Genomic DNA, 25,636 nt, shown 5'->3' with positions numbered 1-25,636 from the left:
TTGGCGTAAATAGTTTTTAGTACTATTTTGTTCCATTGCATCGGTATGCACTTAACCTCGTTTGAAATTTCTAGTATCGAACAATTAAATAACATTTCGAGAAATGTTTTTTAATAAATTTTAAATAAATTTTAAATTATCAATGAATCCTATTTTTAGTAAATTTTAAGAAAAAATATTGAGTTTATTGAATACTGTACAATATTCCTTATACATAAAAATAAAACAAAAATACCTCTTAGGAACGGTTGTGGAAGATTGCAGCCGCGTTCAGCGGATGCAGCACCATTCCAGTAATCAGGAGAAAAAGGTGAAAGGCGCTTAGATTGGTTATTACAAATATATCTAAGATAGGGGTGAGGACACGGTAAGGAATAATGATTTGTTAGAAATAATGAACATCGCTTTTTCCTTGTGGTAGCACAACGGGCCATTATCTGTACTCAAGTGGGCTATCTTGGTAAACACGGCCGCCACTCCAACCTACCTACCTAACTAGAATAATGAATATTTATCTAGAGAGCATTACCAAGGAAATGGGACTACTTAAGAGTATACTCTGTGTAGAGGGTTTAAATATTCTCGATTGTACAGCGGAATGGAGTGGGGGAGCGAGCCATCTCGTCGAAGTAGCGACCAAGGGATTAGGGAGGCCTGTGGAATAAAGCTTGTGGAAACTCAGTAGGAAGTTCTTCGGCGTCAAGAATATAGGGGTGGGGAAACTATGCCGATGACTTAGATATCTGCGCGCCAGAGATAGTAGGTGCTCGTCGAGTCTCTTGAATTTAGCGGTGGAGTAAATAACTCGACAGGAATAGTGTTGTTCATTAGGCTTGCATCTGTAGTTTATACAGGTGGGGAGGTGTGGAGAGTTTTCCTATCGAGGACTTACAAAAGTTCTATTTAGGCAGGGATTATCCCGAACCAAATGAGCAATGCATACGTAAATAGGGAGCATGATGATGTCAGTTACCTCAGACCTTACATACTCGTACTACTCTCCTGCATTAGAGAATAGAACTGTACAGCTTCGATTCACTTAAATTTTTATTAAAATACAATTTCAATAAATAACATGTATTTAATGAAAAAAATTAATTTGCAGTTGAAATAATATTTACTTTATGCCTCCTGATGTTATTTACGAAGTTTTTTTAAAATTTTTTTAATTTAAAACAAATAAAAAGTATTGAATTTTAGATGGTAAATACATACAAAATGTATCTATTTACTTTGTTTTAGTTTTGTTTATTTTCATTTCACATAGCTTATTATTTATATTTCATTTAAATGTTCACTTTATTTCAGATTTTTTTTTTTTAATTCAATTTAAAAATTTTTTGTGAAATTCAACAAAATTATTGGTTGTAATAATTGTCTCAATAATAAAAGTGATTTTTGTGAATATATCTTAATGAATAATAATGGCTACTCAAAGTTTGTTCTTAAAAAAATATCTTCATTGCCAAGAGTCGACATTGACAAACCGAAATTTGATCAAAGCACTTATATCGGACGGGCGAAACATTTCTTTCTGCTCACGAATCCTTTAAATATTTTAGCAACTGGGGCGCAGTTGGAGAGAGCACGTGGGATTGTGGAAAATTACCGTGCAGGCAGGGATGTGCCTGAGGCATATACAATTGAAGATGTGTGGAAAGCAAAATATCTTTATGATTCCGCATTTCATCCAGAAACTGGAGAAAAATCTATTTTAATTGGTCGCATGTCCGCGCAAATGCCAATGAATATGATTATCACAGGCTGTATGATGACCTTTTATAAGACAAATACTGCAGTGGTCTTTTGGCAATGGATTAATCAAACATTTAACGCCATCGTTAATTATACAAATCGTTCTGGAAAATCTGAAATCAAAACGGGAAAAATTATAAAATGCTATTGTTTGGCCACTGGAGGTGCAGTAGCTACAGCTTTATCACTAAATCGTGTGGCCGCACAAGCCCATCCACTTATAGGTCGTATTGTACCTTTGGCCGCGGTTGCAGCAGCCAATTGCATAAATGTTCCTATGATGCGCTATGAAGAAATTCGGAATGGTATTGCCGTAATGGACCAAAAAAATCAACAAGTTAGTGTATCAAAACGAGTGGCTGTTTTAGGCATATTTGCTGTTATTGTAAGCAGAATATCTATGTGTGTTCCACCAATGACATTAATTCCTGTAATGGTCAATAACATGACAAAGGAGAATGGATTTTTGACCAGATATCCTTCCCTGAATATGCCTTTTCAAGTTATAACTTGTGGTTTATTTCTGACTGTGACTACTCCATTAGGCTGTGCGTTATATAATCAGCGACAAACAATAAAAGTTAAACGTTTAGAAATCGAAGTGCAAGATCAAATATATAAAAAGGATCCTACTATAGAAGAGGTGTGGTACAACAAAGGACTATAAATAAAATTGTTATTAAAACAAAAAAATAGATAACTCAGATTATCGTTTCGTATAAGTAAAGATATATGTTATACAAACAAACACTTGAATTTATTGGAAAAAAATATATATATTATTTATCTAAGATAGTATTTGCGGTTCTTTATTAGTCAGTTTTTATTTAGCATTATAAACATAATTTAAAATTTATATTTTTGTGGATTTTATTTACAAATACAACAAAAAAAATAGGTGGAACTGAATTGATGCTTTTATGTACTATACTGATTAGTTATACTACCGGTGGCCTCAATTTTATATGTTTTCTTTTCTACAAAAAAGTTCCAAAAGTTAATTTTCTTAGTCAGAATTATATTTACCGGTTCAGATATGGATATATTGTCTTTCAAATCTTATTCGTTATATTTCATACTACCATTCAGCTTCTTCAACTTCAGCAGATGAAAGAAAATAGTGAAGAAAAAATTTCTACCAGCTTTTATTAATATTAAGTGTTATTATATATGTTATTATTATATATTGGATTATATTATTTATGTATATTATTTATGTTATTTGGACAATTCGGATTTAAAACTCTGCGTAAAGGATATCTAACTTGGCAAACCAAAACTAACAACTTTACTCGTTTGTAATATTCTGTAGTCCTAGTACAAATACCTATAGTTAAGAGTTTAGTTTCTCAGCATGGTTTTAATCTATATTTACTCTAATTTTGACATTCAGGAGGAATAAATTCTTTGTTGTTCTATGAAAAAAGTTTAGTAGTTTTTGATAACATTTGATTGATTACGACATTAATGAATTGTCCAAACAACTTATAGATTAGGTTCTACACATTAGAAAGAATAATATAAAAGTATGCAAGTAGAATTGTATTGAAATTTAACAATTAAAAAAATAAATATAATTAATTAATTCAATTATTCCATAGCTGATTTATGATTTCGTTCTAATATAAACACAACAAGTGAATTTGTTAATAAAACTTGCAGAGCATATTAACAATACTCCAGAAAAATGTGCGAACATAAAAGTCAAGTATGGTTTTGGGGCAGTTGGTTAAGGTGCGCTAACTCTGAACTTCAAATTTGGCAGGGTACGAATTCGATTCCTGGTACTTGCAGTCTCAAAAAAAAATTATTTACACGGAAATACACGGAATATTTCCAAGACCACTGATAATAAGTATTTGGCCACAAATTCATTTAATTAAAATAATATAAAAATATTTTTGTAGTTGTAGTTCACTACTTTTTGAAACCTCTCTACCAAACAACTTATTTAACCACAACCACAAAATCGGTAAGCTGTAAGGTCATGGAACAGTTTAACGGTCTCATTTTATTTTGACTGCATGGGTGTGACTGATACTTTGTTTCAGATTGAATGCCGATTGAACGGTCAAATATTAAACTTTAAGTAAAAATTTACTTTTTGTGTCTTGGGACATATATCTATTACTTGTTCGGGTACTACATATATTCTTAACAAGAACTAAGTACCCAATTTCTTTCTATAAAAATTCAGTTTAGTTTACTGAAAAAATAAAATCTTTAATTGATTCATTGTCTTTGTTTTAGAATTTCGTTATTAATACTTTTGATTTATTTTGCTTTTAGGACTAAAACTTGATTATTGCACAGATACTTTTGTATCTGTGTATACTAATACAAATAAATGTAATTATTTGAATTTGCAAGCATATATTTATTGCAGGCATTTATTTATTCGTATAAATATATGCAATAAATATTTAATAAATAAATTGCTCTTAGCTATTTGCCAATGATGTGATATCCAGAGCATAGTGAAAAAATTAGTTTTTAAACTTTTTGTTAATAAACTTTATTTCGACCCTATTTTGATTATTTTTAACTTTTAGCAAAAAAAAAGAAAATTGTGTTGGACCAAATGGTGGAGGCATTTCGGAATTGCAAGGCTTAAATAATGCATCATACCTGTAGGCGTCAGAGTGGCGCGACTTTCTGACGCCGATATTTCCTATTAGCGGAAGTATTTGGCAAAGCCGAAGCTGCAAATTTCACAGTTGCTGCACAGCCCGAATCTCAACTAAAAACACAAAAACATTTAAAAAATCGAGGCTGCTTTCATTATTGTTTGGTAAATTCCCTTTATATGACAGATTTAAATTGCGTTAACTTGAAAATGTTGCCATAAAAGCGTACTAAAAACTTTTCTAAATATCCTTGAGTTCGAGTATCTGCTTCTCACAAATTTATACAGAAAGTAATAAAATTTTTTTCGCCAAAATAAAAGAAATTAAATTCGCTTGAAATGTACTTAAAATCAAGAAATGATTTAATTTTATTTGTTTATGATTGAATAATGCAAAATGAAATACAACAATGAAAGGCGAATTCATAAGGCGGAAAAACATAAAAGATGTTTATTACATTACGGCCTTCTAGCGATGCACGCATATAATAAAAAGAACCACTTTATGGTTACAATGATCCCTCTTGTGGGGGTATAGCTCCTTAAGGCTTCAGCCTAGCAATACCACAAATGTAAGCCAAGTAACCGTCAAACTTTTTTTTCGCTGCAATCCAACTTTAATTAGAACAATTGCTTAAGTTTAAAGTAAGTCGGAGACTGGTCACTTAAATGACATAGGCATATGTCTATTAAATTTTAAAATCTTTAAAACTTTTTAACTTCTTTTAGTTTGCAGACGTAAAAACAACAGGACATCTCACGCGAGGTTATCCACTTTGTGTAAACTAAAATCATGGGTCTTATTGCAGATAGATTACAAAAACCGCTGGATATGATCAACATCAGTCAAAGGTATTGCAAGCTATTAGCTTAGGTTAATCATAGATATTTTGAAATCAAAATTAATGATATGCTAAAAGATTTGCAAGAAATGGAAGTCGGAATATTGGTGATTAACTCAAGTTAAAGAATACATATATATAAGAGTTATTATAGTCTCTAATATATCCTTCGACAAACATTTGATTCAAAAACTAAGAGATTCAAAAATGGCCATAATATATGAGTTCAAGCAAAAAATAAAATTTTGTACATATCACATATAGTGCAGATTTGGGAAAGCTCTAGGTATAAGGGGTTTATAAGGGGTTTTCGCTATCAAATTGTTTAACAACATATGCAATACATATTGGAACTAGTTACTTCGAACTTTACAAGTACACTCTACGCACATATTTTATATATATTAAAAAGAATATTTATATGAATATATTTTATATATGTACATTTATACATCAATGAGTTCCAAATCACAATGAGAAGAATAATGAGAAACTCTCGCACGAGTATACAAATTTATATGGACTCTAATAAACTATCAGGTATAGTATATTACAAGAAAAGCTGTTACGCAAAATCACTGACAAAACATGGAAGCTTTAGTTAAGCTCTGCCCGACAGAGTGGTTTCCGGTTAACACATAATTTATGCAACTCAACTAAAAACTGTGTCAGAACAATCTCGTGATCGTTTTGAAACCTATACAATGGTAACTATATTTAAAAAGAGAGTAAAAGCTTTGCCACCTTATAGTTTTTCTCATGGTCAACCAGAAGGAGTGTGAGGACGTTACACATTTTCTGGCTATTTTGTCCTAATTCGGACAAATCAAAAAATTTCAAAAAAAAAAAAAACATATATACGGCAATTCTTTCTGCAGAAGATTGTGAGAATGCTCTAAATGAAAGAAATTGGAATATTTTATTGAAATTTCATTTCGGCAGTACTAGAAAAACAGTTTCGGAGAACGGCAATTTTTCCTGCAGAAGATGGTGAGAATGCTCTAAATGAAACAAATTGGAATATTTCAGTGGGGTGTAACATATTATAGATGCGCTGAAATAGAGCAGTAAAATAATAAAAGAATTATTCGTAAATTTTATAAATAATTTTATTCAAAATAATGGTACAGCGGCGATAAAAGGTTAACGCCACGTCATAAAATATATACAAAATACTGTACTATTTTATAATATATATGATATTCTAAATTAATGACTATCTATCTTTGTATTATTATAGAATAAATCATTATATTAAATATGTTATAAATTTAAGTAATAATATTTATTATTAGATTTTATTAAATAAACGCTTGTAAGTTGTAAATAACTTTTTATAAATTAGATTTAGTACAACTGCTTATAAATAAAATATCTAAATACATCTGTAAAAATATATATCAATCGATAAAGAATAGTAAAACGACTAATAAAGAAAAATTAAATCTTATTAATGTTTAACATCAAAAATTATATTATTAAGTATCTGTGGTTTAAGTTAAGTCAATATTAGCATATAGGGTAATTATTAACGATATATTACCTTTCACTGCGAATTGATTATTTATCGCTGTTGGTGTATCTCTAATTTATTCCACTTGAGTAATTTATAATCCTTAAAATGGGCTTTACTATTTTGTATTAAAAAATTTTAATGAAATATATCAGAAATCTCAGCTTAGGTTAAGTAACTCCACACAGACGTCAATGTATCGTTGAGGGTGTGGCGCACATCGCAATTTATCCTTTTGCTATATAAACTTTGGCGATGTGTCCAAATTGTTAATTTATGTTGTTTTAAGACTTTCGTTATTAACACTTCATGAAATTTATTTCGGTTAATCTGGCATAAGTTCTGTTTGATATTTTGAGAGTTAATTCCTGGCAAAATTACGCCAGCCTAAACGAAAGCAACTTCAGCGATAATAACAATTTCCGTAAGTCGTTTAATGTCTCAGGTGTTCTTTGCTTAGTCAAAATTTATGGATTACTAATATTTTCTTCATTAATTATGGGAAAATAAACTGCTTTGATTTTGCATTACTTTCTGGCAGTGCGCAATGTGTGAGCAAATTTGTGCAGATTAGTGTTTGCCTCAGTAAGGCAAGAGCTGGAGGTAACCAGATAGAAAGGTACAAATACAAATATTATTTTGCTGAATGTCATTTAATTCAGCTACGAAGTTACAAGAGTAATCTCAGTTTTATGTATTTAATTAATTTATGGTTTCTCTACATTCCGTAAATAAAATTTTTGAACAAAGGCAATGTACGTAGATTAAAAATGTTAGAAAATTAATATTTGAATAAAATAATTATAGTTTATTATAATAAAAGTACATCTTATATATAAAGGTATTCAATATAAATTTGTAATACTATGCCTGTTGTTTAAGAAATATCTGAGATCTGTAGGAAAAAATATTTTTAAAAAGCTTCTTGTGTTATTTAAAAAAAATTTTTTTTTCATATAGGTAGTACTATTAATGGCTGGCAAATCATAATAATTCGAATTACGCTGAAAACGCTCCTAATAAACTTTTTGGTTCAACGGATTTTTGGTATATTTTGAAGACAACTACTTGTCCAAATGGTTGCTAAATATCATTCTACAAGCTCTATATTTTTGCACTTGAATCTATGCAATTATTTCTTTTTGAAAAGTTTAAGTTGATATTTTAAAGTAATCATATATATTGTGATAACTGCAGATGCAATATGAATAAATCCACAGAAGGAAACGCTAACTATTCTATAATTTGTTTATAAAAAATAATTTTAAAAGTGGATTATTCACGGCATATACGTGTTGTCGAGAATATAGATTTATATATAATATTAATTATTGTATAATTATTTTTATTAGAATTTTATTAGAATAATATATAATACAATAAATAAATAAATAAATAAATAAATGTGTGATTACTATGCAAATATAATTCAAGTGTGTTCGAGAGGTGCTTTCTACACAACATAAAAAGAAATGCTCTTACATTTTTTAAAATTTTTTATTTATGTTAAATTTCTAACTCGATTCATATATCCCAACGATTCCACAACTGCTTTAAGCTCTATGTATACTACATGGCGTAAAAGTGTTTATATCCATAAACAGAATATACGATTTTATTTTGGCGAGAATAGTTTCCAATACTAGATACTTTGCAAAGACAAACGTAGTCACAGTCCCCACTCAATTCAATATGTAATTTGTAAATTTTAGCACAGGCACTACGAAATTATAAGGTGGTATATTGCTTCTGTGAAACAAAAATTTTATTGCTCTGCAATACGATACTCTTCAGTAATTATGACGTATAGAAATATATTTAGTGATAATAGTGTTCACTTAGGAATAAGCTCAGTGGTTGTTTTTTGCGAAGCAATCTAGTATTCATTGGTTTTCGGAAAGTAATTGTGGACCTTTATTTATTCAGTCGTTGTAAATCTGCTTGTTATGCTGACATGTTTTAATATAGCTTTACTTAAATTTAATATACACAGAACTTACGTCTAAGTTATCATTTCTTCTTGCAACATGAATACAGTCAAAGAAAATACTATTAGTTTTAGTTTATCAACATCCAATATAACTTTGTTGTTCTACGTTTTTTTGGAAGTTGTTTTATATATTATAATCTACTATTCATTGGTCTCCGGAATATAATGGTGGATCTATATTTCGTCAACAGTTGTGAATCTGTACAAAAAGTACAATTTGTTACATAGCTCACAGACACCGCTCTATAATTCCTAAATCTATATGTAAAATTAGTGCAGTCAAGTAAAATACTTATAGTCTATCAATTATTCCATATAGTATAAAACTCTTTTTTAAACGCTTTACTGCTTAGAATGGTCTCTATCAACTTATCTTGTTTATTATTATATGTAATAGGGTAGAGCCATTGTACACTTCGCCTAATTCTTATTTAATTTAAAATTTAATCGCAATTTGACGCCTACATCACTCCATTTTCACAAATAGTTAAGGTCGGCCAATGAAAAAAAATTATTAAAAGTAATTTTGATTAAAAAATAACTAATAATTATCAGTGTTGCTTTTAAAATATTGCTTATAATATTGTGTTGTGTATATATTTTCGCAGTTCAACATCTGCATCACGGCTGAAAGTAAAACCTTTTGTAAACCCTACGTGTGTTGAATTAAGACTTAAACATTTTTTTTTTTGTCAACTAACTGAGCCTTTCTTGTATTCAGATTGATTCGTTGCATTTTATTTTAAATGACCGCAAATACGCAATGGCAGTGGCAATTTTAATCTTTTCCGAGAATTGGGTCGAGTTGTTGGATAAATATATACAACATATATATGAAATGTAATCTATTCATTTAAAATTTTAGCTGTTCATGTTCTTTTATGCACTACAAAAAGAGATTTAAAATTTATGGTTTTCAATAAACTGACGATATCTGAAAATCTTTAAGCAGAAGTCAACGGTCTATAGAATACATAAATTTGTGTCAATCGGAAATACTCGTAAGCTTTAAATATTACAAAATGTCGACTACGACCTCCATTTTAATCTTTTACGATTTTTGCGGAGTATGTTGAAGGCTCTACGGTTATTCGGACATGGAAGTTAAATAAATAAAACAAAATTCCTGAAGGGTAATGAGGAAAAGGTTTGCGAACGAATTAAGTAAACTGTTTTTGTGAAAAGCCTTGATGAAAATTATTTTTCTGTACGATATGAAAAGTATTTAATATGATGAATGGTTGAAAGAAGAAAAAATATACATTTGGTTTAAAATCAAAATAATGTGAACCCATGGACTAGTTAAGTTAAAAGGAGTCTCAAAAATGTATGATAAATTGCAGAAATTCGAAACCTTCATCATAAAATGAATTAAAGTTTTAACTGAACGAAACTATAATAATAATAAAAATTTAAATTTGATTTACATTATTCAATAAAAGTGATGCGAATAGAAGCGTGTAATTTGTATAAATCTGACCCAATAACCTTTTTGGCGCGATATGAAATTTAATAACATTGGATTAATATATTTTGTTCACGAATACGATTACAAGTTCGTATATCTGTCATGTATTTTGTTTGAATTCCTAAAAATATTTAAACATTTCATTATCAAATTAAATGTATTCAAAAGGACGACTGGAAACTCCAATAATCTTAAGAGAACTCTTAGTTGCAAAAAAATTCATTCAAAAATTCTGTTTTAATCCAGTATAACTTATTTATTCTATTTGAGTATGTGACTATGTGCCGTTTAAGTAAAAATAAATAGAACTCTTTTCAGACTTTCAAATAAAATCATTATTTACACTTACTGGAGCTTGTCCAAAAGTATCCTTGAGTGTCTTTGTAGAGAAAGTTTAGTCAAGTGTTTTCTTCACTTTCTAACGACAAAACAGTCAGTTTTGTAAGTTTCATAATAACGTAAGTTATAAAAAGAATAAATTAAACTGCATTAAGTATATACAAGTCCTTGAAAAAAGATATCACAAAGCAAATATCACTACAAAACAGAAATATAATTAATACATATCACATGAAACGTATTCTTTTAAAGGAAGAAGGAATTTGCATTTTTTCCTTATATTCCTTATAATGAATTTCAAAAAACAATAAAAATGATCTGTTCTGTATGTCATATAACTTGCCTTATTGACTTGTTTACCTGTCCAAATCAAGCCTCTCAACCTTGTATACTTTATGCTAATAATATCTTGTATTATTTTATCTGGGTCAAAACAGTATTCTTTAAAATTATCACATTATTTAGTTTAAAATTTAAATTCACTAATTAACTTCATTCTGAAATTTTCAGCGTGTCTAAGAAATTTTACCAAATCCTTTTATTATTCACCTTACTTAACTTACTTACTTACTTTAATTTACTTACTTGTTTGACCATAACAACCCATTACCAGGTTTCGACCTGAGGCAGCATGTTTTTCCAGGTGCTTCTGCTGCGTGCGCACTTTGTTCAGTGTCGTACATCAAGTCTGGTTAGTGCTCCCTCAACTTGATCACTTCACTGTTGACATGGTCTACCTCTGACATGGTCTGGTCTACGCTTTAAATACCTTCTCCGCTAGAACATTTTAATCTATTCTGACGGCATGAACAAGTTTTGTCTGTTGAGAGAGTGCATCCCAATTGCCTACTAAGCCCATAGTAGAATCTATTAGTCATAGTTATTATTAGTCACCAGCCACTACCTCGGCGTCACTTCATCAGAGAGAATTGTACTTTGCAAGCACTGTTAATGGAGGAATTTTGGTACTTCAGGTAATTTAGGTATTTAGATAAAAGTATTCCACAATTTGTTGCAGAGTTTCTTCTTTATTTTTCTTTAAAAATTCTTAAAGAGAATTTAGCTTGCTATATATTCTCGATGAATTTACTGCGGTCTGAATACTCTAATCATTGGATTTGAAGAGTACTTTAAAGATATATGATATATATGTGTCCATTATATCGGTACGATTAAAAAAGGCACTTCATGCACTGTTATATATTATTAGTATCTCCGATGTCACAGTACTTTGGTTTCTAAACTTTTAGACCAAGCTCCTTCAAAAACTATTTAGTGCTGTTTCATTTCATTTTATGAATACATTGGTATCTGCATCATTTGTACCTAATCTGTTAATTTTAATATTGCAGCAAATTAAACAGACTCAAGAAATGCTAAAATATTTGGAATTATAATCTCTTATCAAAAACCATAGTTTGTAAAGTAATATTTATATTAATTCGATTTTATGCTTGTCAGATTATTTACTTCTTTCAACTCATAAGCAACACTAATATTGTGTTTAAAAGAATAACCTTTAGTTTAGGCTGAGTCGGATGATATCAAAGCAAGTATCAGTGCAATTTTTGAAAAAACATAAAAAATATAAATATAAAGATAGTTTAATATGAATTACATGATATGTATTTAGAAGTATGCAGCGTTATTAATGAAGCTATAAAAAAGCTCGATATATAAAAGAAAGTAATAGCTTTGGTGAAGTTGGTCTCGTAATTCCAGCAAACATTATTATTTATTTAAAATCAATCAGTCTTAATTATTCTGCGTAAATAGAGTATTCAAGAACAAATATAACAAAATCGAGCAATTAGATTAAATTTTAGAAAATTAGATTTCATGACAATTATCTGAATTCTAAAAGAGGAACAGTTTCTGTTTGCAAAAGTCTTTATTTCGCTTGTAAATCCTTTAAATTTGTCAAAGCAACACTAAATTGACTATTAAGCAATCAATTTAAATTAAACGTGAAGAACAAAAATTTAATGCCCTAAATCTACTTCTACAAATTGCGTAAGTAATCAATTCCAGCATTTGGAGCCAAATGTAGATAAGAGGAGCAGAATTTAACATAAAACACAAATAAATCAAATCAACTGACAAAATCGCACAAAAATATCTCAAAATTACCATACACAAAAATTTGACTGCAGTCATGTGTTACACTGTAAAGACTGTTGGAGATTATGTACAACTCCGTCAATGGCATAACACATTTTTAAAGGGAAAAATAAATTCTGGCATTTATCTTTAAAAACGCCTTTGAACCGGCTTAGCACGTTTTAAAGAGGCGAGCATTTCCATTTCATGCGCACACCAACTGCTCGAACGCCTCGCTGACGGCTTTAAAATCATTGCGCTTCAATTATTCCTTGGGGAGAAGACGGAAAATTTGGCAGTACAAATAATAATTTTTCTAGAAAGGAAAATATTGAGAACGTTTGTTTTCACATTGCAATTTCGGATCAGTTTATTGATCAAGGATTTGTGCTCCTTTGAGCGTAAAATTAGTGAAATACTGATTGACTCAAGCAGCTAAATTGAATAAATAATATACCCTAAGTTATGGAATATGAATAACCGGTGTCAGCAGAGGGCGACGCATTTATGTAATTGCTGATTGGAAGATTATCAACTCGCATGTACTCGTATATCACACATAATTGATAACATTTAACTTTGGCTTTGAGGTTGATTTTCCATCACACGAAAAAGTGTTATGTTATGTGGATGGATTTTATGTGATATGAAAATGTATACACTTTATTTATGAAAGACAAATACAATAAAATCGAAATTGACGATTGGAGCCATCATTATTATACAAAGTTAAATATTGAGACTTATTATTATTATTGTTGTTGTTATGTAATAACAATAACTGCGACCGTCTGGTCTAATGAGCCCCTTCTGGGTTTAGAGTAGGTCTCTAAGCCCTGTTGTGTCAATAAAAAGTAGTATAGAAGCTACTTTTCAGTATTTCATTGCCTTTTCCGTAAGGGTATACACTCCCAGGAGTCTATTCCTTCTACACTAGTGCAGGTATTGAGACTTAACTCCTGAATGATATTATATTAAGTATGTATATGTGACTTATTTCTTGATATTTCTAACACATATTCAATAACATTGAATTTCGTAGAAAGTTCAAATTAATACGTCCAATCAAAAAAGTTAAATAGATAATCTGTTATTGTTCTTCTTTTTACTTTATTATTAAATAAACGAATACGTTTTTGTCTGTTTAATATTATGTGGACTTTATTATTACTGCTATGCTGACCCGAATGGAAACCTATACATATATACCACAATGTTGATCATGCCATATTGTTTTTATAATATTTTATACCATAACATAATCTTAATACAAATTAGTATAATTTATATTCCAAACATCCATATTCATTAAGGTCGCGAAAACAAGAAAAGATCCAAGTTTCTTGTAAAACAAGGAACCGAACTTCAATTAATGGAATGGGAGCTATTTCGTGGTTTTGTGGGACAATTCCCCCATTGTAGAATGTCCCATTTAGTTGTGGGAGGTATATTCAATTTAAAAGGTAAAGAATAAACTGTTGAGGGTAAAGACAAGTTCTTTAACTAACCATCTTACACGAAGTTATCCCAAATAGACTATACTGAGTAAAAATGTGGTTAAAATTCTCACAGCATTTTCGACATGACAATGTATGCTGAATTAACACTTTCATGATATTTACTTCTTAGAAATTTGCAGACTTGTCCATCTCGGAGATATATTCATAAACCCCACAAAACAAAAGCAAAAAAAATTATTCACGCTATATTCACGAATATTATAAATTTAACAATACATAAGGATAATTGGGGCTATACCCACATAATAATAAGTCCTAATTGAATAAAATAGGAGCATAAGGACTTTCACCTTATACAATGCGGTGTTATTGTTTTATAAAACATTTTAAGTTTGTCTATAGAACACTTACTGAATACAAAAGAAGTACTTTTAAGTAAAAAGAATCAAATTATTTTGTAATTTCGAAATAGTTTGTAGTTGTATAAATAGAAATGGTGAAAATGTTGATGAAGAATTATCATATATCATAAACATGTCTTTCTTATAATCGGTACTACTATCTTCCATACAGCGAGATGTGTTTATGATCCCTAAATGAATCAAAATGAGCCGAGATTAAATGAAACCGATTAATATGTAAAATGACTTCATCAACATTGCAAAATAGAAGGGGCATATCTTTATTTGGCAGATATATTAGAGAAATAGATTAGATAGATTGGATTTGGATGCCCATCAATTTAGGTGATAAAGAATCAATACACATTTGGATACAGTAGACAACGCCGTGTCAAAATTCTTCATCACCTCCAACCGCTATTCAGAAATGAAAATCTCAATGCTAAGAACAGGAAGCTGATATATAACCAAATAATTCGTCCGTCACTTCTATATGGATGTGTAGCGTTTAGCAAATCCTCAAACACTACTATTCGGCAGTTAGAAATTGCACAAAGCCAGGCTCTGAGAAGACTTTTTAAGGTACCATGGTGTTATTAGGACGAATGACATCCTCAGTGATCTCAAGATTGATGCGATCAAAAAATACATAAAGGATAGAGCCCTGAAATTATTTGCGAAAACTGACAGACTAGCCAACACAGCATCATCGAATATCAGAATGATTACAGGCTCCTCGGGGAGGTATGCAGATCTGAGGTCAATTATTGCTTAGTCTGATGAAGTCATAAACAATAATACAGTCATGGTGTAGAGAGGGGTTTCGAAGATACCTTGTAGTTAATAGAGAGTAAAAGTGCTCAAGTGCACTGACTATCCTCAACATAATTAGATAAAGACGTGATAGCTTTTTGTTTGCTTTAATCGATTTGCAATTTTTTATAGAAATTACAGAAACCGCTACATTTAGGGAACTTTTATGTTATAATAGTTAATTTCTACTCCATGTTATAAATCAAAAATTTCTACTCTATAATTCTACTCCAGAAATTAAAAAATAAGCGTGCTAAGTCGGTTCAAAGGCGTTTTTAAAGATAAAAATACATATATTTATTAAATATTTTTATGTAGCACGTTTAATTATAATACAGTTTTTACTAACATAATCTTTTTTGCAATATTATTTATACGATTTAGCCGATTGTATACAATAAGCTGAATATTTTTAGGCGACTCTAGGTTTAATTACACAGTTTCCGAAAGCAAGAAATTATTTGAGGTGACGATTAATTGTCATTTTAGTCAGGAACTGGGATTTAAAAAGTCTCTTGCTCTGCCGTTTTCATTTATTTCTATGTCTGCCATTTTTGGGTGGTTTCTTAGAAGAATATTAACGCCTTTCGAACTCTTTCTATGCAATTTGTGTTTATAGTCACACAAATATGACTAACAATTATGATTACGCTTTTAAAAACATTTTAAAGTAAAATCATATTATGAAAAAGTTAAATAATTTTCCAGACAATTTTCAACAAAACCAACCAATTAATCTATCAAATTAATGCAATCACATTCGGAACATGACTCCAGAATCACCGTCATATTGTGATATCAGAAAAAATATTATTGTTTTTATTGGAGTAATAAAAAGTTCTCCATTCACTATGTATATCAATAGTCAATAATTAAAAATCACTTATAAAATTCAACAAATTTTTGAAATAGTTCATTTTATATGGAAGTAGGATTTGAGTTTTTTACTCAATGTTTGTCAATCAATTTTTATTTGAAAGCCACATAAATCCATTTTGATAAATTGCATATTCGCAATTTAAATTTTATAATTTGCCTTAACAAGCGATTTTCTATTAAATTTCAACCGCAAATTTCAATTTCGTGCAGATTCAGTTTTTTATTTTGATCCATGGATTTGCCACTGATTTGGTTTTCTTGACATTTTGAAATGCTTCTAAATTATAATTTTTATTTTAGTCGCTTCGAAGACATCGTTTGTGGATGCTTTTTGGAACAAGTTTAAGGTCACTGAAGTACAATGGAGGAAGGTATCCCAATTTGATGGTCAATCAATTACGATTGAAAAATGTTTCTCTTTTCATTCTAATTTGTATACAAAATAATTTGGAATAAAAAATATGGAATATTTGTTATTTTTCTGACATTGACTTTTATTGTATTTTCTTGACAGACCGAAAATATAATTTCAAGTGACTTAATGTCTCAAGAATAGTCTCTATATATCTAACAGAAATTTGTTTCAACAAAAAAGTTATATGCTTTTAGTTTTAGCTTAAATTTTTAATTTTTTTATATATTATGTTACATACCAATCTTTGTTACAACATAAAAATATACTAAACATTTATATAAAATCCGTTATATTGAAGTTAGATTGAATTTGTTTCATGCACTATAGAAAAACTAAGAGGTTTTTATTATTTATTATTGCTATTAGGATGGCATATAAACTGCGATCTATTATCCTTTCTTCATGGACTAAAAGTGAATTTCTATATCATAATTGCTTATTGAATAATAGTACTACTTCATTTTTTCTGGGTTTAAATACATTATTCAGTAAAATGTATTTTTCAGGAGCTTCTGTCCTTACTCATCAATTTGGGCACCTGAAAATTCCAATAGAAACTATTTACAGTTAATTTAGGTGATAGTATGACCAGCCGTTAGAATTCCTGTTAAAAGTCCTATGTTGTCATTTGTTAAGGACAAGTAATTCGTATATCGACCTGGATTTTGATATAAGGAAGTATAGGTCGTTTTAAGCAATATAATGAACCAGGCGGTAGATGTAATTCCTTCCCTAGTCACAAAAGTGTTATAAGTCTTCAAGCAATTCAAGCTACTTCTATCCTTGTAGGTTAATTTGTTTTTTATTATCTGCACTTCGAAATTGTTCCAGAATTGTTCCGTTTTATTTTATTTCATTTTATTTAGCTTTCGATGTTATGAAACTTGAGTGCTTGGATGGCTTGAATTGACCTGGAGGTTAATTAAGGTAGTTTTTATCTAGTTTCGGTATTTCTGATTAGAGTTGAAGTTAACGGATCTATTCATAGATCATATAGTGATTTTGAGTATCTTCCCAGTGCCCAATTACTGTTGTTATGTTACTGTTGTTCTTCGCTTAGTAATGTGCCGGTGTACAAGTTTCAGTTATAGTTACACACTCATTCTAGTCATAAAGTTCTGTATTATATCAATTTATGAAACTAGATTTTTCATGAATAATGTTTTAGTGTTAATTCATTAGAGTTTCAACCTTCTAGTAATTTAATTAATAGGCCAAGCCAATATCTTCAGTCATCAATCCTCAGCGAAGTTGAATTTCTCCGCTTGAAACTTACTCTTGAGAGTAACTCTTCTCTTAAGAGTAAAAGAGAAAGGAAGTAATTGTTTTAAAAGAATATCCATCACATGGACATATTCTCATTCAAGTAATAATATCGGTATCAAACAGTTGGTTAAGGCTTTGAGTCAGTTGGTTAAGGAACGCTTACTGTGAGCTTCAAACTTGCAGGGCACAAGTTCAATTCCAGGTACTTTTAGTCTCAAAAAAGTTATTTACTAAAAATTAAATACAAGAATTATTTTCAAGACCATTGATGATGACTATTTGGCAAAATACAGCTGTATGGTCAGCCAAAAATTCAATTAATTAAAATAATATAAAAAAAATTTCTCTACTTTTCGAAAATTTCTTAAAAACTTGATTTAATTTAAATGCTAAATTAAAGCTGAATTAGTTATCGTAAACACGCATAGCAATATAAAAACACAAACAACTTGAGTTCAATCTGATCACCAAATACTTATCATACAAAGAAATACAATGCAATTGTTCAATGTTTGTATCTCACTACTATTTTTACTTTGGCACAAATAATTGAATGCATTACTTCGTACTGCACAACTAATTCAGACTTAGAAGATTGTGTTTCAACAGAATTACGCGGATAACCGTCCAAAACTGTTTCTAAAACCTCTTTAACTTTGCTTCAAATAGAAAGAATGGCAAAATATTTTATATATGAGTGCATGTTGTTATGATGCTCTGAAGTGACATCTAAATTTTGTTAAGTTAGTACAAAATCCTTTAAGGTTGTATGATGAGGTTTTAAAAAATATTAAAAAATAAATCTCATTTACTTTTGCATTGAAAATATATACGACAGTCATTGTATGTTGTAAATTTCATATATTTAAAATAATTTTCATAAAAGATTTTGTTAAATGTATATATATTTCACCTAATCCACATTCAATATTAAGTTTATGTTCTTCAATAAAATTTCAATGAATATTATGGAACTATTATAATTTTATTTCAAGAAGGTTTTCTTCTGACGCAGACGATTTTTAAGGACTCCCTCTGTTTTATTGGTTTGAGATAAAAATGTGGCATGATTATTCATATAATAACGACTCCATAGTTATTTGAAATTTTATTAGTATATGTATATTTTACATATGTACATTAAAAACAAACGGAAAAATTTACTTTGTAATTAAGTAAATAATTAAAAAAAAACTTATTGCTACAACATTAGTCTCGCCGAATAGCATTTTCTGCAGTTCAACCTTTCTGCCCTCAAAATTTGTGTAAACAAATGTTACATCACGGCCGGCACAACGGCAACTAAATATGGAATTTGCGCCATTGCCTTTGAGAGCACAATGAAGCACAGCTTCTCTGTGCGAAAATTGTTTTCATTTTGTTCCACAGGCGCTCTTCTGTTTCATTTCATTTAGAGTAAGATTTTCTCTCTTTGGCGCAATTTGAGACCCTTGTTCCATCAAAAATTTATCCATACCTCTGTGATGCTCAATATGAATACCTACTCCATCCATACAAGATGTTCACTTTAGCCTATTCCTTTAATATGTAAAAGTGGTATTGGCATAAAAACAATCACTGGTTCTGTTACTGCTAACATTTATCTTTATGTATGGAAAAGTCTACAGTATATTAGTTTAACATTTTTCTGATACTGTTCTGGGGAAAATCATTCTGTACGTAACATATCACAATCTGTTTATGGATTTCTGTTATAAAGTCTAACTTTATAAACATTTTCACTTTATAATCATTCATTAAATTTAATATTCGGCTCACAAAGTTTATTAAAAGACATTAAAAAAATATTTTTTCAAAATTTCATTCAAAATTTTTTAAATATATTTTCAATAAATGTTAAAAATTTTAATGAATGAATATTGTCATAAATTTATTTTTGTTTGATATGATTTACTTCAGTTTTACAAAAGTGAATCTAAATGATAAGATTATCTTTCAAACATTGCAAATCTGGAATACAAGACCCTTGTTAACATTTTTTAAATTAATCTAAACTTTATTAATGACTGACAACCAATATATTTTGCATTACTTTGTCTTCAGGTAACTGAATGTTTAACGAAATATCGCTTGTCGCTGATATTAGTTCTAATAAATTACTTTAATCTACAAAAAATGTCTGTTATAGAACTATATATTGAGTGGTATGAGATCGTCTTGAAATATTACATTATCATATCACCTAGTAAGAAATAAATTGATTACAATATTATATATAACACTTATACTTATAATTATATATCCCTATAATATATATACTATCCAATAATTATTATTATGATTATTCACATTTGAGTATATGAAAAACTTGTCTTCCTAATATCACTTAGAATTAGGTAGACTAAACCACTTTTGTTCTATAAAGAAACGGTATGTAAAATAAAGAAACCCATTTGTAAGACATGTTTTTATAGACGTCTTGAAATAGTCCCGAAAAGTCTGCGTAAGCTTATTTCATCATTAATACATATATATGTGAGTATGAGTTAAATATTACCCAATAAAGACGAATGTATGACAGATATCTCTTAGATTATTGTAATCCTACAATACTCGTATATTCGTACTTAGTTTAAAAAGATGTTTACGAAAAGTTATTATATAGGTAGGTAAAGTGGAAGATGACACGAAACCTCTTCACTTAGTTACGGAAGCTGTTTTGATTCCACATACCTCGTAATTGTAGGTAGTAGAATAAGCATATTAGCACCAGCAGTTGGAAATATCGCTGAGTATGTTAAAAAATAGAGTGCCCTGAGGACATAAATACAACAATCAATTATCTATAGCAGATAGTTCTGTGCTCATTTATTTTCCTTTCTTGTTGTTATCACGTTTAAATTTCAATAGCACAAATTATATTAAAAACTTATTTGTGTCTTGTATAATATGTTTTGGGGAGTTTTCACAGGAAGTATTTATTCCTTCGGGTTTTACTTGGTAGTATTGGTAGTGCGAAAGATACTATGCCAGAAATTAGAAAATAGCTATTTCAGGAGAACATTTTCCATATTATGAGTCATATAAATCATATATACTCGCATACTTTATTAGAAAGGTTATTGAATTTTTTATAAGTTAAAATTATGATTATCATTATCGAAATATTAATAAAACTGATTTCAGCTTTGAAATATTAAATTTTTTTATGGCAATGACATTTTTGAAAATGTCTTAAATTAAGGAATTCAACTACTCCGAATTAAAGTAGCTGGGTAAGCATTTTTCATCTTAATTATCAGAACTTTTTGCTTATGAGTTACTTAGGAACTCAACTACAAACTATTCACCTACTTTTGAGTATTTCACTCTCAATTTGTCTGTGGTATTCAAACCAAGCAGGTTGATACAGAAGAGTGCACAGATTGTTGTGGTTATCGTTGCAATATTACTGATGCAAAATAACTTAAGGTAACTTTTCGAGTACGAATTTTACTCTAAATTATGTTCAGATTATTTGTGTGCAAGTGTGGGTCCTCTGGAATGTAGTTCTATTCCTAATCCTTCTTACGCCTTACTTGAAGCAAAAAATACCGGTTTGTCATAGTTGAGTTTGCCACCAACTCCATTAGTTCAGCTCATCCATTGAAACTGTTGAGCAAATTGAAGAAATGTGCAAAATTGTTTGGATTTCTCGCATTTGGAAATATTTTTCCGTTAATAGAAGCTTCCACCGTTTCCTTTTATTTCAACGCACATACACAGCTACTCTACAATAATAAAATAAAAATTGTTGAAATTATGTAAATGACTTCTTTTATAATTCAACAGAGTTTTGTATTAAAAGGAAAAAGCCTTAAAATATCTTATTTTATCAAATATATAGAAATATAAATCAAAAGGGAACATAAGTATAATCAGATCTACTTAAAAATTGAAATTCATAAATTTTTGCAAAAGTTTTACGGCTTTTAGTAGGATTTTGGTCACCTAATCTCATTTGTTTGATCGTGAACTTGCATATCTTTACCTAAATATTTTAATTTGTAAGTAGCACAAAGCAGAGTGGACCTCAAAGTTTGGCATAGTTTGCGTAGTACTCGAATACTCGAACTCAAACGCACTTATTCCCTTCATTTTCAGCAATGGCATCGTATGCACTCATATACGGAGTGCAGTGTTAGTAGCTCTGGCAGCATTGGTAGCCTGCAGCAGAAACGGCAGTGGCATACAAAATGCAGCATGAATAATTAATGCATTTATGCAGATACACACTGCTTTACTCTGCTTTACTCTGCTTTGCTCTGCTTTAGATGCGAGATATAACCAGAGCAGGCAGTTTCATGCACATCTCCGTGCTTCCACTTAAACCATTCATACTCGTACATCTTCCGGCAGCAGGCTCCAGCGGAATCACTTCGTTGTAATTTTAATTTGAGACTAACAAAGCGTACGTTCAAACAATTGTGCCTAAAAGAGTTCGTTGCAACAAATTAAAATGAAGGAAAATTGCAAGCAGAGAAACGATTGTGTGCTTACTTTTTATTTTTCATTTTTTCCAAATTACTTGTGTATGGCAACAATGGCGTCAGAAAAATGTTGGAAATGACCGAGGCAGGCAAAGGAGGCGCGTGCAAAAATTTCTCAACCATGGCCGATTTACACAGTTTGCTCTGCCAAAACTCACAAACGAACTGATTTTGCAAAGGAACGTAAACTATTTGGCTGCAAAGGATAAGGATATATTGCAAGTTTTATAAGTGGAAGGTTCATTGACATAAGATACAATATATAAAGCCTTCCGGATGGCTGCTTAGTAATCACCTAAAATCTAATCAGTCATTGGAAATTTTCAACAGTATTTTAATCTTTATATAAAAGCAAATAATTTCATATAATTATTAGGTTTATAACCTTATTGCAATATTCGTACTATTGTGTTTTGAAATTTTAAATAGAACTTAAAAACTTTCAAATTAACCGGAAACCAAATTCTATAAGTATATGTCATATATATTATATATTATCTATCATAAATATATATATATATATATGTATAACATTATTTCTCGTATAAATATTTTAATTTAGTATTAGTATTTTACAAAATCTTTAAACTTTTTAGTAGTTATTTTGAGTTATTTTGTAAAGTCGTAGATATTCCATGATGAAGTCAATCAAATCAGTTTATTTCTCAACTCCATATGACTAGATTTACGACAAGCCTCTGTATATAGTTCCATGTCGTAAGTATAAAACCTAAGAGACTAATTGAGGTGTAATGCCAGGTGATTGGCATCGTTTTTCATACTAATTGAACGTACATATGATTTAAATGATTATGACCTCCTTCAGTTCCATTTAAACATTTTAACCCACTTAAGTTATGAAGGTTGCAAAAGTATATTAAGCAGTTAGTTACTTAGTTACATTATAGCTTTGGGATGAAATTGATGACTTAAATTAAATTTTGATTGGCAAAGCAGTAGGAACATAAATGTAAAGATTCAGTAAGATGGGAAAAATTTACTAATGGATAGGTTACATAGTAATGATTTACGTCAATGCAATATTGCTAAAATTTATTTAAAAACATTAAAATATTATTTAAAATTACCTAGTGTAATTTTTGCACTTCTTATACTTCTACTGAGTTGTAGAGCCTAAATTATTTTTATTAGCTTCTGAATTAGCTTCTGAATGAATGAAGAATGAAGTTTTTAAATATATCGGTTGTGATGATAAAATAATTAAAGGACCAATCGATATTATTCAAATATTAACATATTTGTTTTCATTAATGATTTGGCGCTCAAATAAGAGGGTATTCAGTTTTATTGCATTCCTTTGAAGCATTTCTACTTGTTTGAAGATTGGAAGTTCCAATAACAAATTTCAACGAATTATCAGTCTTTATTCAAAAATACTGCATTCGCAATTCTTTGGAGATTATTGAAAGTTACGGACTAATGAATTACAATTACAATTTATCATCACTTCAGATGTTAAGATTTATCCTTTGCTAAAAATATGAAATAATTTAAAATGTGTACTATAGTTCTGGAGAGAGGTCAGCTAGCGTGAAGTTTACTTGACATATAGCATCCATGAGATCATCGTTTAGCAAAAAATTATTCAAATAATGTGTTCATATTACTTAATAGATTAAAAGAGTTCAAATTAAATAAAATAATTTGACACGATTCAAAATAGCAAAACAGATAAGAAATCTCACATGAAACAGTAACAGTGTTGTTAACGTAATACACGAAAAGGGGAAAAATTCAGAATAGACCTAAATTTGAAAATTGGTGCCTTCACTCAATTGTTTATACTAAACCAAGGATTTTCTTCATTAATATATAACAAATAAGAAACGTAACATAATTATAATTGTTCTATTTTTTGCATAGCGATAGAATGACTTAAAGCAATTATTTTAAATTTAAATATCTTCAATTTGATGTCATTTTAGAATCAATCAAAGGTTTGTACATCCGAACAACAAGAAAAAAATTTTTTGGAAACATCATATCTCGAAGAATTATTCGTAAAAAATTGTTTTAATATGGTTCACGAGTTCAGTAGATCAAAATGGAACATATATTTTAGATCAAAATGGAAAATGACACGTATTTTAGTCATACGCACGAGTGAATATGATGAATATGATTTCGTATAGGTTCCAAATTTTTACTACTTAGCACCATTTCGTGGATCAGAAAAGATGTGTTGATACTGCAAAGAGCACTTTTTAGATTTCTGTCATTATTTACAAATCTTATACACCTGCATTAAATCGAATAAAACCAATTATGGCTGTTACTCTATGCATTCATAAAAACATCCATTACTTTATATATAGAAAGTGAATCAATTAGAAATCTACTTTAGTTGCTCGGTTAACTTAAACGTATATCACTATAGAGTATCTGTGAAATACCATGAGTTTTACGAACACTTAAGTAATTGACGTTAGTAATTAACTTCTTTGATAATTTGTCCTCATACTTTGTTTATAGATAAAGTGGTGACCTTATTTAATTTTAGCATTTTTAACATCTATCTAGTGTAATATCTGCACGAAACTTTTTTCCATTACTTATTGAGCTATTAACCCCAACATTTCAGTGATGGAAATATGTATAATTATATCAATTAGACATTTTATTTGCTTGATAGACCTTATCTGGATTCCGTAATATTGTAAATGTAAAACTGCAGATCTGTTTGATCTAATTCAAAGGTGCAAATTATGGAAATTATTTTAAAAACAATTCTTTTAAGATATTTTATTAAAGTGAAAAACGCGTCCACGTCATTTATCCGTAAGGATTTTCCTCTATAAATTTCTTTTGGATATTTTGAAAATTCTTGGAAATAAACAAAAAAAACTTTAAGATTTTTCTATTTTAATTGGTGCCATACAGACACCAACTCGACTCGAAGCACCAGAGGAGCTGAAGTTGTTCATTTAATTCCCATAAACATAAAATGCCAAATAGCAAATTTGTTTGTGCGTACGTAACGGAAAATGGCATTATTTTAACTGCAATTTAATAAACAAACGATGGCAGCAGACTTTCGCATTCCAGGGCTTTTATGTGGCAAAAGAGCACTTTTTGCACAGTTTTGTGCCAAGCTTCGGACTTAAAACTTCTTTTGTTGCCCCCTTATTTTTCATTATTTCTCACACTTCGGAGACAATGAACTGTTATGCTTGCTTCCAGGATACGACAACTACTGTTGCTGTTGTTGTTGCTGTCGCTGCTACTGTCGCTGCTGCTGCGTCCACTGTTGCTTCTGTT

General features: G+C 29.7%; 1 protein-coding gene across 1 annotated transcript; it reads left to right on the top strand.

Annotated features, from left to right (window-relative positions):
• Positions 1-1,386: 1,386 nt before the first annotated feature.
• On the top strand, positions 1,387-2,535 carry LOC119685302 (sideroflexin-1-3-like). Its single transcript, XM_038099546.1, has one exon. It carries the CDS (start codon positions 1,415-1,417, stop codon positions 2,420-2,422), a length of 1,008 nt encoding a protein of 335 aa, XP_037955474.1. The 5' UTR covers positions 1,387-1,414; the 3' UTR covers positions 2,423-2,535.
• The last annotated feature ends 23,101 nt before the right edge of the window (positions 2,536-25,636 follow it).

The sequence above is a fragment of the Teleopsis dalmanni genome, chromosome 2 (genome assembly GCF_002237135.1).
Source record: "Teleopsis dalmanni isolate 2A chromosome 2, ASM223713v2, whole genome shotgun sequence".
In the NCBI taxonomy this organism is placed as follows: Eukaryota; Metazoa; Arthropoda; class Insecta; order Diptera; family Diopsidae; genus Teleopsis; species Teleopsis dalmanni.
This window is presented reverse-complemented; position numbering and strand designations above follow the sequence as displayed.

Bases quoted from the DNA above. Each gene is read 5' to 3' on its own strand.
- LOC119685302 (XM_038099546.1), top strand. From the start codon at position 1,415: ATGAATAATAATGGCTACTCAAAGTTTGTTCTTAAAAAAATATCTTCA.